This window comes from Helianthus annuus, chromosome 3, assembly GCF_002127325.2.
Source record: "Helianthus annuus cultivar XRQ/B chromosome 3, HanXRQr2.0-SUNRISE, whole genome shotgun sequence".
Lineage (NCBI taxonomy): Eukaryota > Viridiplantae > Streptophyta > Magnoliopsida > Asterales > Asteraceae > Helianthus > Helianthus annuus.
In genome coordinates, this window is record NC_035435.2 from 139,529,583 (window position 1) to 139,543,583 (window position 14,001).

The following is a 14,001-nucleotide window of genomic DNA, read 5'->3' on the forward strand; positions in this document are numbered from 1 at the left end:
CCCAAGCCCCTAACCCATGCCGCTACCACACCCATATTTTTAGGGGCGGCCTGATGGAACCCATCTCACATCATCTTCGTTAGCGCCCTGTGGCACCCCACACCCATCCCTTGCCCGCCAAAGAGGGGGCGCTATCCACGCCTCGCCAGCCCAGTAACGAGCGCTAAAGGGGTGTGCAGGTGAGATCCATTCTTTTCAACCAATCAAATATTTTGTTTTATTGTTTTGTTTAATAGAGGTCTTTAAACCATTGTATGCACGTCAAAGAGATAGATTTTAAAGCCTCATATGTGATATGGCACTCTGATGTAGTACTATAGCCCCTATAGGCTTTAAACCACGTCCTCCAACAAAATAAGGGAAAATACAAAAAAAATAAAAAATAAAGGCACGTGATTACGTAAAGTTGGTGAGAGAAGAAGAAACGGAACAAAATGAAACAACAGCTTCAAGAAACCTATACATACAACATAATAATATACGTATAGATTGAATTTGTTCCAACTTCCAGCATCCTCTCATTCTGTTTCATTCTTCACGGAAATTTTCTTTTCCGAAAATTTCCAATTTCCGCCAATTCATAATTCATTTCAATCTTTCCACAATTATTATGTCATAGGGTTTCTGGTATGATTTCATTTCTCTCGAATCGCATAACGATGCAATCATATAATATTGTTGTATTAATTCCATATATGATTGATTCTCTGCTTTTTCTGTTTATATTCCATTATTCGATATAATAATCATCAATTTGGTTGCATTTGTTCGATTTTATGTGAGTTAGATTAACTATGCTAAGTTTGTAGATTAACTTGAGTCGTTAATTACTTAATTTCTTGTTGTTCTGATACATATCGATAGTTTTTAATGATTTTGTGTTGGAATTCAATAGAGTTGAGGAAGATATTAATTAGATTAGCAATTTGTGGTGATCACGTTACCTAGACTGTTGTTGTTATGAGGTGTAAAAGGTGGTTCGGGTACACAATTCTCTTAACCTGAAAACCGGTGAGAAGTAAAGTGATTACATGTACCATAAAGTGCTGAAATGTAACAACACATACACTGTGTTGTTACATCTCAACATGTAAACAACAAAGTGCTGATCTCAGCACTTTGTTGTTTACATATCAGCATTTTACTTCTTACCGTTTTTAGGTTAAGAGTATTGTGTACCGGAACCACCTTCTACACCTCATAACAACATTTTACTTCTTACATGTTGAGATGTTACAACACAGTGTATGTGTTGTTACATATCGGCACTTTGTGTTACATATCGGCACTTTGCTTCTCACCAGTTTTAGGTTAAAGAGTATTGTGTATATGATCCTGCCTCATGAGGTGTATGAGTTTATTAATTAGCAGATTAACTTTTGATTATTTTAGAGAGTATATGATAATATGATGCATTAGTTTTATGCAGCATACTATATGATGTCTTATTTATGTAATTCCAGGTGTGCTGACAGTAGTATTGGCGTTCACTCTATCCTACTGTTGAGTCTCTTCCCTTCTGCACCTGTCTCAAATGCCAGGTGAGTTGCATGTTATGTCCTTAATCACGATATTTTACAGTTTTAATCAACAAAGTAAGCATGATTGGGTTGTGTTCATGAAACTAGGCCTAGAAGGAAATGAGGCTGTTGATGAGAAAACAGATAGGAAGTTAGATCTCGAGAGTTCTGAAGATGAGATTCGGTCATCCAGAACTAGATCCTTAAATAAGAAGGCAATGAATGCTTCTAACAGATTCAGCGATTCGTTGAAAAAGAGACAAAAGAGGAAAGTTCATTACCAAATTCCTTCATTTCCCATAGAAGATGTTCGTGATGCAAAGCAGGAGAAATATGTATGTGAATTAAGAGAACAACTCCTTGATAAAAACTTACTGCCAGCTAGACACGACGACTATCATACCTTGTTGAGGCTAGTAAATTCTTACATTTCAAACTCACTGTTTTTATTTTTAGTTTTTTTTTTCATAAAGAAAGATGGGAGTAACTTCGGCATTTTTCTTTAAGGTTCTTGAAGGCCCGGGATTTTGACATTGGAAGAACAATCCTCATGTGGGAAGAAATGCTAAATTGGCGAAAAGAGTTTGAAGCAGATACAATACTAGAGGTAGCCAAATAAGTACATCATAAGTTTATAATCTGTGTAGAGTAAATGCCATTTTCGTCCTTGAGGTTTGGCTAGTTTTGCGACTTTCGTCCAAAGGTTTGTTTTTCCGCATCTGGATCCAAAAGATTTGAAATCTTGTCATTTTTATCTGGCTCGTTAAGTCCATCCATTTTCACTGTTAAGTCAGGGGTATTTCCGTCTTTTTTGCTAACTTAAAGGGCAATTCGGTCTTTTTCACTTTATGTAAAACGACCAAGTACCCCTGAAAAAGACCGGATTGCCCTTTAAGTTAACAAATAAAACAAGAATACCCCTAACTTAACGGAAAAAAATGGATGGAGTTAACGAGCCGGATGAAAATGTCAAGATTTCAAACCTTTTGGATCCAGATGCGAAAAAACAAACCTTTGGACGAAAGTCGCAAAACTGGTCAAACCCCAGGGACGAAAATGACATTTTACTCATCTGTGTATATATAAACTATATTCCTGTACATGTATCTTGATTAATATGAACGGTCAGGATTACAAATTTGATGAGCTGGAAGAAGTATTGCAACAGTATCCGCAAGGGTACCATGGAGTTGACAGAGAAGGCAGGCCTGTTTATATTGAAAGGCTTGGCATGGCTCACCCGAGTAAGCTTATGCAAATCACTTCAGTTGATCGTTACCTAAAATACCACGTTCAAGAGTTTGAACGGGCTTTTAAAGAAAAATTTCCCGCCTGCTCAATTGCCGCAAAGAAAATGATTAGTTCAACTACAACAATTTTGGATGTACAAGGAATGGTATGTCGTATATGAAACCGGACCCCGTGTTTTTCTTCTCGATACACTGTCGTATGACGTGATTTAGAGTAAAACGTAATATAATAGTATACAGGGTTTGAAGAATTTTACTCCAACTGCTGCAAGTATTCTTGGAGCTGTGACAAAGGTTGACAGTAGCTACTACCCAGAGGTAAATCACCCGTGATTTAAAAATTTAATAGTTATGAAAAGAAATAAAGCCGTATGCAATAACGGTTTTTGTAATTTATTAGTAGACACTACATCAGATGTTTGTCGTCAATGCTAGCTCAACGTTTAAGAATTATTTATGGCCTGCTGCTCAAAAGTTTCTGGATGCAAAAACAATTCCAAAAATTCAGGTAACCATAATGTTTTAACTTTTAACAATTTTACTTTTTTTTTTTGTTCTAGCTTCCAGTCTTCCACTAATATTCTGATATTGTAGGTGCTGGACCCTAAGTCATTGGAAAAGCTACTTGAGGCCATTGATCCAACGTTCGTTTGTTTTCTTAATCCGAAAATCATAGTTTTTTTATTTTTTTTTTGTAAGCTAATCTGATTATTGATCGCTGTTTCAGCCAATTGCCTGACTTCCTTGGTGGTTCATGCACTTGTTCTTCTCAGGGTGGTTGTCTTCGGTCTAACATGGGTCCATGGAATGACATTGAAATAATGAGGGTATGCATACCCTAGTATTTGTTGTGTTCCTCATCGGTATATAAGCAATCGCTTAAATACCACATGAATCCCGACAAAGTGCTCACTTTCTTAATCGAGTAAAATGCCATTTTCTTCCCTGAGGTTTGGCGTCCAAAGGTTTGTTTTTCCGCATCTGGATCCAAAAGGTTTGAAATCTTGCCATTTTCATCCGGCTCGTTAACTCCATCCATTTTTCTCCGTTAAGTCAGGGGTATTTCCATCTTTTTGCTAACTTAAAGGGCAATTCGTTTTTTTTTTCACTTTATGTAAAAAGACCGAATACCTCTGAAAAAGACCGAATTGCCCTTTAAGTTAACAAAAAAGACAGAAATACCCCTGACTTAACGGAGAAAAATAGATGGAGTTAACGGGCCGGATGAAAATGGCAAGATTTCAAACCTTTTGGATCCAGATGCGGAAAAACAAACCTTTGGACGAAAGTCGCAAAACTGGCCAAACCTCAGGGACAAAAATGGCATTTTACTCTTCTTAATGGCTGATTCTATTCAACAAGAATTGTTTTGTTTCTAGGTTAATAACATTAACTTTAGCCATGATTGTGCTAGCATGGTAACAATGTTTTTGTAATATCATCTCATCGCATGTTTCATTTTAGAAATAAGACTTTCATGTAGTACATCGAAGGTATAACATGACAAAAAAGGAACTTGAACTCTTTTACTAGAGGTGGCAAGATGGAGGTGACAAGTAGTGGGTTCAAATTAAAATGGGTCATGTCTGGTTCTAGTTGAAACAGGCTGTGGCTATTTGACCCGTTTGAGATAAAAACACAACTCAAATCGACCAATTCATAACTAATTGGCTCAAAATTGCCACCTTGTCTTTATTTAAATTTAAGCTATGATCGAGGTATTTTTACATTACAAGTGCTTGTTTATAATAATTTGTCGTCTGTTTTGCAGGTTGTAAACAATGCCCGCTTCCAACAAAAAAATGACTCCTGTGTTCAAACCACGGAGGCAAGTATCACATATAAATTACTTAGAAGTTAGAACAGTTATATGTCATCAATGGTCTCTTTATCATATTTTTTAAACTGTATTTTCAGGGAGGAATCGATAAATCAATTATTGAATCAGGATCAGATGCTGATGATCGTTGTTTAACTAGCCCAAATAGTTTTAAGGTCCCAGAATCGGTATCTGTTAGTGATGAAGTAAGCCTTAAAATTCCATTATATACTTCCGTAACATACATTCATACTTGAATAGTTGAATGTTATTTTACATTAACATACATGCTATATGCAGGCAGTGGCATCTGATTCACCCGTTTACTACAGTTGTGATGATGACGATGATAATGAATTAAGTGAAGCTAACACTTCTGATCAAGGGCTGCAAATATCGCCAAGTCAGCATCCGTCACATAGAGCTATTGCCTCTGCGAAGATGAGCTTCAGATATATAACAAGACCAGTAGTCTTATTGGCAAAAAAACTTATAACACCTATTTGCAGCCTACCTATTGGAACTAACGCAGAGGGACCCACTCCCACCATTGATTCAACTTCTCATACAGATCAAATCGTTCCATGTTTGGAGCGTTTAAAGAAACTTGAAACGATGGTGGAGGAACTTAGCACAAAACCCGCTCAGATTCCCGCCGAGAAAGAGCAGATGTTGCAACATTCGATGGACAGGATCAAATCAATAGAAGTTGATCTCGATAAAACCAAGAAAACGCTACATGCCACTTTAGTCAGGCAACTTGAGATTTCGGAATTGATGGAAAGGCTTCAGCAGTTAAAATTCTGTGTAAGCTACTTTATAATTGTACACACAACAGTTCTTGTATCGTTGCATCTAGGGGCGGCAATTCTTGACACGACCCGCCAACCCAACCCGAACCCTACACGAAAAAAAACAGGTTTGGGTCGACTAACACTACCCGTTTAAAAAAAATGGGCCGGGTTCGGGTTGACTCGTATTAAAACGGGCCGGGTTCGGGTTGACCCGTATAAAAACGAGTTGACCCATTAACCCGTTAAACTATTTAGAAAAAAAAACTTCTATATATTAATATATATATATATATATACTAGGTTATAACCCCGTGTATTACACGGGTTGAATAAATGTAATTTTATATACCAAATAATATATATATATATATCTCTTTAAAAATCTCGTTTATTACACGGGTTGAATAAATGTAATATTGTTTACCAAATAATAAAATAATACATCTTTAAAAAACCTCATTTATTACACGGGTTGAATAAATGTAATTTTATATACCAAACAATAAAAAATTTACATCTTTAAAAATATGCGCATTACACGGTTTGAATAAATGTAATTTTCTGTACTAAATAATAAAAAATATATATCCTTAAAAAACCCCCCCGTGTATTGTACGAATTGAATAAATGTAATCTTTTATATCAAATAATAAAAGGTTATATCTTAAAAAACCTCATGTGTTACATGGGTCGAGTAAATGTAATTTTGCATAGTGAAAATAAAAATATTTAATATATTAATACAAAGTTTGGTTTTCGTGATTAAAATATAGATTATTCTGTTGTTGCAAAATTTGTTAACGAAGTCTCAATAAATTTAACCCTTTGTAATACAAACTTAGTTAACAAATTATAATTTAGAGTAAACTTTCGTTTTGCTCCCTGTGGCTCATTATTCATTTATTTAATTAATATAAGAAAAGTTTAAAAGTGTGGCGAGAAAATCATAAAATAAATGCGTACAATGAATGATAGGCGTCACACATTAATGTTTTATTATATAGTATAGTATAGATATATATTTAGATTGATATAAATAGATTATTCTATTGTTAACGAAGTCTTAGTAAATTTAACCCTTTATTTAAAATTTGTAGATGTAACGAAATCTCAATAAATTTAACCCTTTATTTAAAACTTGTAAACGTAGAAATGATAAATAATATTAGTTAATTTTATTTTGAGTTTCGTTAAATCTATTTGATACGCGATGTCTTATGGATAATTTTTATTTTAGTTTAATCTCTTCTAGTTAATTATAAATAATCCTCCTACTAAATATTATTTGGTCTAATTATTACTTTTATATTTATCTATGTACTTCAAATTCAAACTTAGTTATCTAATTTGATATTAGAGTAAATTACGACTTTGGCCACTGTGCTTATATCACTTTTACTCTTTTAGCCCAAAAAGGAATTTTTTAACATCTGAGCACTTAACGTCTTTTTTTCTAACCCCTTTGGACCTCAATCGTATTTTTTTCTAACCATTTTGGCCCCTAAAAGTGAAGGGATGGGATTAGTGTTAGGGGCCAAAAAGGTTAGAAAAAAAACGTTGAGGGCTCATATGATAAAAGATTCATTTTTTGGCTAAAAGGGTAAAAATAATATAACCACAGGGGCCAAAATCGTAATTTACTCTTGATATTAATATTTATTATTTAGTGTATTCTCTTCTACTAAATATTATTGTGTAATACACGTGTATTAATATATTTTAATATATAAACAAAGAAGCTTTGAAACAATAATATAGAAGTTTGAAATTTCAGAAACACGATTTGAAAAAATAGAAATCACGAACCGATCATATTAATTAACTATAGATAAATATAAAAGTAATAATTAGACCAAATAATATTTAGTAGGAGAATTATTTATAATTAATTAGAAAAGATTAAACTAAAATAAAAATTATCTATAAGACATGGCCTAATATGATGACAAGTGTCCTTATAATGGTTTCTTTTATTATATAGTATAGATATATTTGTTTTTCCATTTCTATTTTACATGGTTAGACGGGTCGGGTTCAGGTTGACCCGCATTTATATGTGTGCGGGTTAGGGTTGAAATCTTTGACCCGAATAATAATATCGGTTCGGATTGAACATTTCAACCCACCAACCCGCCAACCAGTGGCGGATCCAGGATTTTGTTCTAATGGGTTCCTCTTGGTAAATTCTCTTTGATTCTCACTACTTTTTTCTAAATTTTATAAGGTTCTCACTAATTTTTTCCAAACGCACTGGTTCTTGGGAACCCACAAATGTGGGCTGGATCCGCCCCTGCCGCCAACCCATCAATCCAACACGATTGACACCCCTAGTTGCATCTATTAGACTAAGTTTGACAATTATTTGTTTTTTATTTTTTGGCAGCATAGAAGGTTGTGTTGAAATTTGATGTACAGGAGAAAAAGGAAGAGGTAAATCTTACAAATGTGATGGCATATGCACAGGAAAATACCAAGACTAACCTTTTGTTCTTCTTTATGCTAATCATGTAAGCTACTGCCTCTAGTCAGCATTGACCTTTTAAAGTCAAATAAGTTACTTTCAGTAACTTTCCGTAATCGAGTTTGTACAGATTTGCTACAATTCTTACACCCATCAACTATATGTTAACATGAAAGTATAATCCACTCAAAATACAAAGTTTCATTTGAGGTTGTAAGAGTAATGTGTGCAAAAGTCAGAAGTGTGCGATAGGGCGTTTAGCAGTATTATATGATTGTGCTTACAAACTGGTTACATAACAACCTGCTCTTTGTGCAGTGGCAGTAATTTTGCTGGAATTTGATGAACTAGAGAAACTGAAAAAAGGTGAAACCTATGAATGTGAGGCATGCAAAGTGCAACAGTATAACTACCCTTTTCTGTTCTCCATTGTGCCAATACTGTTTGAATATTGAGAGAAAAGTAGTTACAATGGAGGGTTATATTATGTTGATTGAATAAGGTTTCGTGAAATGCAAATTGAGAAGTGAATACATGGTCCAAAAGATTGTGTTTCTTAAAGGTTTGACCGTTTGTTAAATGTGGTAAAATGGATGAATCAATCATGTTCAGTAATGGATCAACAATATTTAATATCTAAAATAGGTTATTATTTATAGGTGTAATGACCACTTTTAAAAGTTTTTTGCTTGTTTACAAGATATTTTGTGTTAAAGAACTTATAAGGTGAAGACAATACATAAATAAGTTTAAAAAGAGAAGAAAATGACACATGAACATGATATTTATAGTGGTATGGGTAGATAATAGGTGTTACCTAACTCACTTTGTGGTATCCAAGAGGTATTTTAAAGAACTTACCAATCAAGATAGTGGACACGCTTATATTTTTTTTACTGATCAAAGTAGTGATCACTTTTAGAATCTTCTCGCTAATCAAGGTAGTGATCACCTTTACAATCTTCTCACTAATCAAGGTAGTAATCATATTTACAGTCTTCTCACTAAAAATAGTGATGACCTCTTCTCTTTTATTAATCGAGGTAGTGATCACCTCTATAAGATTCTTTTTAAAGTAGTAGAGATAAATTTGATATTCACAACGTAGGTTAGGAATAAGGTACTAAGTATATTGTATCATATCACTAGAATAAAAAAATTACTAAAACGTTTACGCAAATGACAAATATCAACTTCCCACCATGCATAGGAGGTGAAGACTGTTTTTAGATGCAGGATGGTGACTCAAAGTTGGAAGAAAACTTGCTTAAATAGTGTGAAAAGCATGTTTCAAAATTAATGGACAAAACCTGCAAGTATAACACCCTCCTTATAAAAGGTAATATAAAACAATTTACACATTTAGGCTACATGGTATGGGGATGATCCTCCCTTGGAGGATGATTCGCCACCTAGACGCCACATCACCATCCTTGGGAGGATGGTCCATCCCACAAAATTAGTGGAAATGGGAGGACGATCCTACCCCACCACTTTATTATTATTACTAGGTTATAACCACGTGTATTATACGGGTTAAATAAATAAATTTTATATACTAAATAATAAAATAATATATCTTTAAAAACCTCCTTTATTGCATGGTTTGAATAAATTTAATTTTATATATATTAAATAATAAAAAGTTATATCTATAAGAACCATATGTATTGTGAGGGTTGAATAAATGTAATTTTATATACCAAATAAAAAATAATTATATCTTTAAAACCATGTGTATTACACGGGTTGAATAAATGTAATATTGTATACCAAATAATAAAAAAAGTTATATCTTTAAAAACCCTCATGTATTACTCGGGTTGAATAAATGTTATTTTATATACCAAATAATAAAAAATCTAATTTTATATATAAAGTAATATTAAAAGTTATATACAATTTGTTTAGAAATTATGTAATAAAATCAATATAATAATTTTTTTAATAATGAAAATAAAAATAAATAATATATTATCACAAAGTTTGGTTTTGGTGATTAAACTAAATAATATTTAGTAGAAGAGTTAAAGTAGTAGAGATAAATTTGATATTCACAACGTAGGTTAGGAATAAGGTACTAAGTATATTGTATCATATCATGAAGGGGTAAGGTCCCAAAAACCTCACAAACAAGTATTTGGACCATACCATAACCTTATCTTTTAGCCATCTTTGACCCCGCGCGGCCGCACACTGGTCCCACAAAGAAGGCTTAGGAGAAAGACAACAAGTAACACTTGCGCGCTGAAAAGGAAATCATAAATCCTTGCGCCTTCCTTCATAAACAAAGGATGGGAATCCTAAGTTAGACACTTCCGCTTAAATAATATCCGGACTTAGGGATTGTTTACTCAACTGGTGCTACACGACAAGGAGTCACACTGGATTATGGCAATAACCTTCTAGAAGGACTCAATCGTGCACTGCCAGATGGTTATAACCGTCTGGACACGTGTCGTCATCTCAGGCCTCCCTGAAACCACGATGATGGCATGGAATTGGAGGAAAGCCTCCACTTGCCCACTTTCCACGTGGCAATTCCCTAGCCGTAGATCTAAACAGCGATCCGTGTGCTCTCATGATCCGATCAAAAAAGTTAACGGAAGAAAAATAACCGCTTACGGGGTTAGCATCTTCCGTTAACATTTCATCAACAAGTTTTCCCGCTCAAAACTCCCGGCTATAAATATGAGAGTAATTCAGGTATGAAATTTAAGTTATACACACTTCGTCAATACTTCTTCTTCTTCTTCATAAACACATACTTATTCTCACGCAGGAGTCGGGTCACGGAGAAAACCTCCATTTTCCCCATGACGAGGCTAACGGTGTTCTGTTTTGCAGTATTCACCGGAGAAGAAGGTCAGTCACATCGAATCAAACGAGAGAGAACAACCCCCTTTATGCAGATCCAAACCCCCTAGATAATTTGATTCCGGTCATTTATCTAGTGTTTCTTCATTGGCGCCCACCGATTTCTCTGTTCTATCAGTTTTATCTCGTTTCGATTTGTTTCCTTCGTTTTCTTTGTTTTCACATGGCAGAGAATTCACCAATCCACCCATCAGGTCCTCGATATGAGTTCGAGGGTTCTGCAACCCAAGAAAAACAGATCGCCGGAATCAGGGGAATCAACAAAAGCAGCGGTAATCCAGCAGAAAAGGACTCTTCAGAACAACTCGTAGAGAGAGCCCCAGAATATTGGTTTGGCAGATTCCAAGTTGCTTCAAACCAGATTTTCACACAGATTAATAGATCTGAGTCCCTAAACATCAGATCTGATACTCTGCAAGGAAGCCGTGGTAAAATTGATACTGTAGTATTGGACCCACAGATGCCTTGCCAGTGGGACATCCAATCTGACAGTTATGTTGAGATACTCCCAAAATAAGGAGATATCAACTATCAGAAGGCTGAACCAAAACAAATACATATGGTACAAGGAGGTCCTTCACGAAGGCCAAATAAACGACACCATGATCAGCAATGGAGGGAACAGCAAGTTGTGTTTCCTGTCGTCCCTGGAGGCCCTCAGGAAGAACGACTAGTAATTATTACTGGCATCTTCGGCCATTACCGAACGGACTATATGTTTATAGATCCAGGAAGCTCGATGGATATCATATACGAGCAGTGCTTCAAACAACTTGATCCAGAGGACAAAGCACGTTTAGAACCGATTGATTTCCCTCTCACCGGATTTTGCAATGAAGCTGTATTCCCATTAGGGCAAATTGCATTCCCTGTGACTCTATCTAATGGCGAGCATTCGCGCACAGTCACAGTAAACTTTATGGTCATGCCACCAACATCACGCCACGATGTCTTGCTCGGAAGAAGATCACAAAGAGAATTCAGCATGATCACTTCTATTCCACATGCCGCATGCGGATTTCCAACAGAGACTAGAGTCGCAATTTTATACTCAAGCAAAGAGGTCATGTACATCGATGATGAGCCGCCAGCAAAAGTGGCAAAACCCTCGTCGTCAAACGAACCAGAGAAATGGGTCCTAAACAAAGAATATCCAGAGCAGACAATCTTACTAGGGCACGCCATTTCACCAGCAACACGAATACAATTAAAAGAACTGTTGTCTAGCAATAAAGACATATTCGCTTGGTGCCCAGCTGACATGACTGGGGTTCCGCACGATATAGCACAACATTGTCTGAACATCCGACCCTCAGCAGAGCCTGTTGCACAGGGGAGGCGCAGTCTCAGCGCTGAAAAAGCGGAAGCCATGAATGAGCAAGTAACAGAGCTACTTAACACCAGAATCTTGCGTGAAGTTCAATACCATACCTGGGTCGCCAACCCAGTAATGGTTCAAAAGCACAGTGGCGGATGGAGAATGTGCGTCGACTTCTGATATTCGCTAATTTACACATATTTTAGTCCCCCGTTTTACCCCTATTTTATGCGTTTTCGGCCGTAAAACCGTCATTCGGATACTTAATTATCTACATTTTTGTTTACAGGCCTAAAACATCATACCAGACAAGATGACAACGAAAACGAGGACTTTCCGGACAAAACGACAAAGCTGCGAAACTTCTGTTAGAAAACTGACCTGGGCGTTTGGAACGGTCGTGCGACCTGATGCATGACCGTGCGTCACCGATGATTCATGAAGACCCCGGCAGTGAACGAGGGTGCAACTCCGCATTGAAGGCAACCCGGGAATGCACGGTCGTTCCATATCATGCACCCCGTGCATCTCCGATGACCAAGCCAACCTCGGAACTGAACGACCAGTGCGACCAGGCGTGCAACAACAACCCGGTGATGAACGACCGTGCCACATGGAGAACGGTCGTGCGATATCGAATCTGGTCAACGATCTGCTGATGTCACGCAGTATGGTGGACCACCACCAATAATTGCTTAAAGTGCACGGTCGTGCGATCGGAGAACGACCGTGTGACATCGAAAAAGCATAAAAACAGAACAAAACCATTCTATTAGGAACTCTGGAATTTTGGAGAGCTTTGCAGGCGATTTTGAGGCTCCGAAGGCTTCTGCTTTCACTCGGATTCAAGCCACATTGCCCGGTTTTGCTCGTCATCTTCCAGATTCTTAATCTTGTGCTTGTTTATGGTTTGGATTTCTAATCTTTCCAGAATTTTGTTAATGTTTCAAGCATTTAGATTAATATTTATGTATTATTGTAGCCTTTGGGCAAAAACACAACAATCCCTTGCTTGATTATAGCCATTAGTATGTTAATCTTTGTTTGTAATGACATTTTGAAGTATTTTCTATGATTATCTTTGATGATTAGTTTGCAACCTTGTTATTGATATTGATTTCTTGATTATAAGTAATTGTGTTGGATGATTGGTACTTGGTTAGTTAAGATAGTTGAAAAATGAAGCTTAATTAATCATGTATTAACTAACTTTTAATTTGGTTAACTAGTTTAACTTGGTTAAAATGTGGGCACCATGATACTAGAAATGGTTAGTGGTTTACTAAAATGTAATTATTGTTAATCAAGAAAGCTTGCCCTCACGGAAGGACTCTAACGGGTTAGATGGTGTTGTTATGAATTCTTGCCATGAGTTGTTAGCTTAGTTAGTAGTTTCGGCCAAAATTGCTATCTTGGTGAATTTATGTGCAAGATTTGTAAAATGAACTCGGTTGTGATTTAATCTACTTTATGCTTGTCTCGGTGGTTGCATTGTGTTTATCGGTGTCGCTTTGATTAAGTGAGGTTAGAAAACTCCTAACGGATGACTAACTTATTTTTAGGAGATTTTTATAGACATTTATCAATTGCACATTAAAGAACAATTTTAGGTGGTTAAAGTGTGTTTATCGTTTTAACTTTCCGAATAATTGTCATGTTAGGATTCCCGAAAGGGATACTAATTGTCTCAAAATGGAAAATTGACCGAATGCTTCTAGTGCCAAAACCGACTTAGTTAACATGCTTTGGTTGTGTATTAAGCAAGGCTATTTATATATAATCTACTATGTTTTATAAATATTTATTTATGCTTACTTTAGTTTAGTTAAAACTAAAACAACTTATGTTTTTACCGGTAATTTAGTGGCAAAGGTCTAGTATTATTTCTCCGCCCATTTCCGTGGATCGATACTTGGTTCTTACCGATACTTTACTACATATATGACGGGGTACACTTGCCCT

The 14,001-nt window shown here is 35.9% G+C and overlaps 1 protein-coding gene across 3 annotated transcripts; it reads left to right on the forward strand.

The window, feature by feature from the left end:
• Positions 1-458: 458 nt before the first annotated feature.
• Positions 459-8,405, forward strand: LOC110929892 (phosphatidylinositol/phosphatidylcholine transfer protein SFH13). 3 transcript variants are annotated; one of them, XR_002587491.2, is made up of 14 exons: positions 459-627; positions 1,464-1,541; positions 1,629-1,932; positions 2,028-2,127; positions 2,650-2,916; positions 3,011-3,088; positions 3,174-3,278; positions 3,365-3,414; positions 3,498-3,597; positions 4,542-4,598; positions 4,688-4,795; positions 4,890-5,396; positions 7,767-7,890; positions 8,163-8,405. XR_002587491.2 is itself a non-coding variant. In XM_022173075.2 (13 exons), exons 2-13 carry the CDS (start codon positions 1,535-1,537, stop codon positions 7,782-7,784), a joined length of 1,701 nt encoding a protein of 566 aa, XP_022028767.1. In that variant the 5' UTR covers positions 459-627; positions 1,464-1,534; the 3' UTR covers positions 7,785-7,985. The 3 variants fall into 3 exon arrangements, 2 of the variants coding, with proteins under 2 accessions (XP_022028767.1, XP_035844410.1); XM_022173075.2 differs by lacking the exon at positions 8,163-8,405 and having other exon boundaries at positions 7,767-7,985; XM_035988517.1 differs by lacking the exon at positions 8,163-8,405 and having other exon boundaries at positions 465-627; positions 1,629-1,936; positions 7,767-7,985.
• Positions 8,406-14,001: the final 5,596 nt, after the last annotated feature.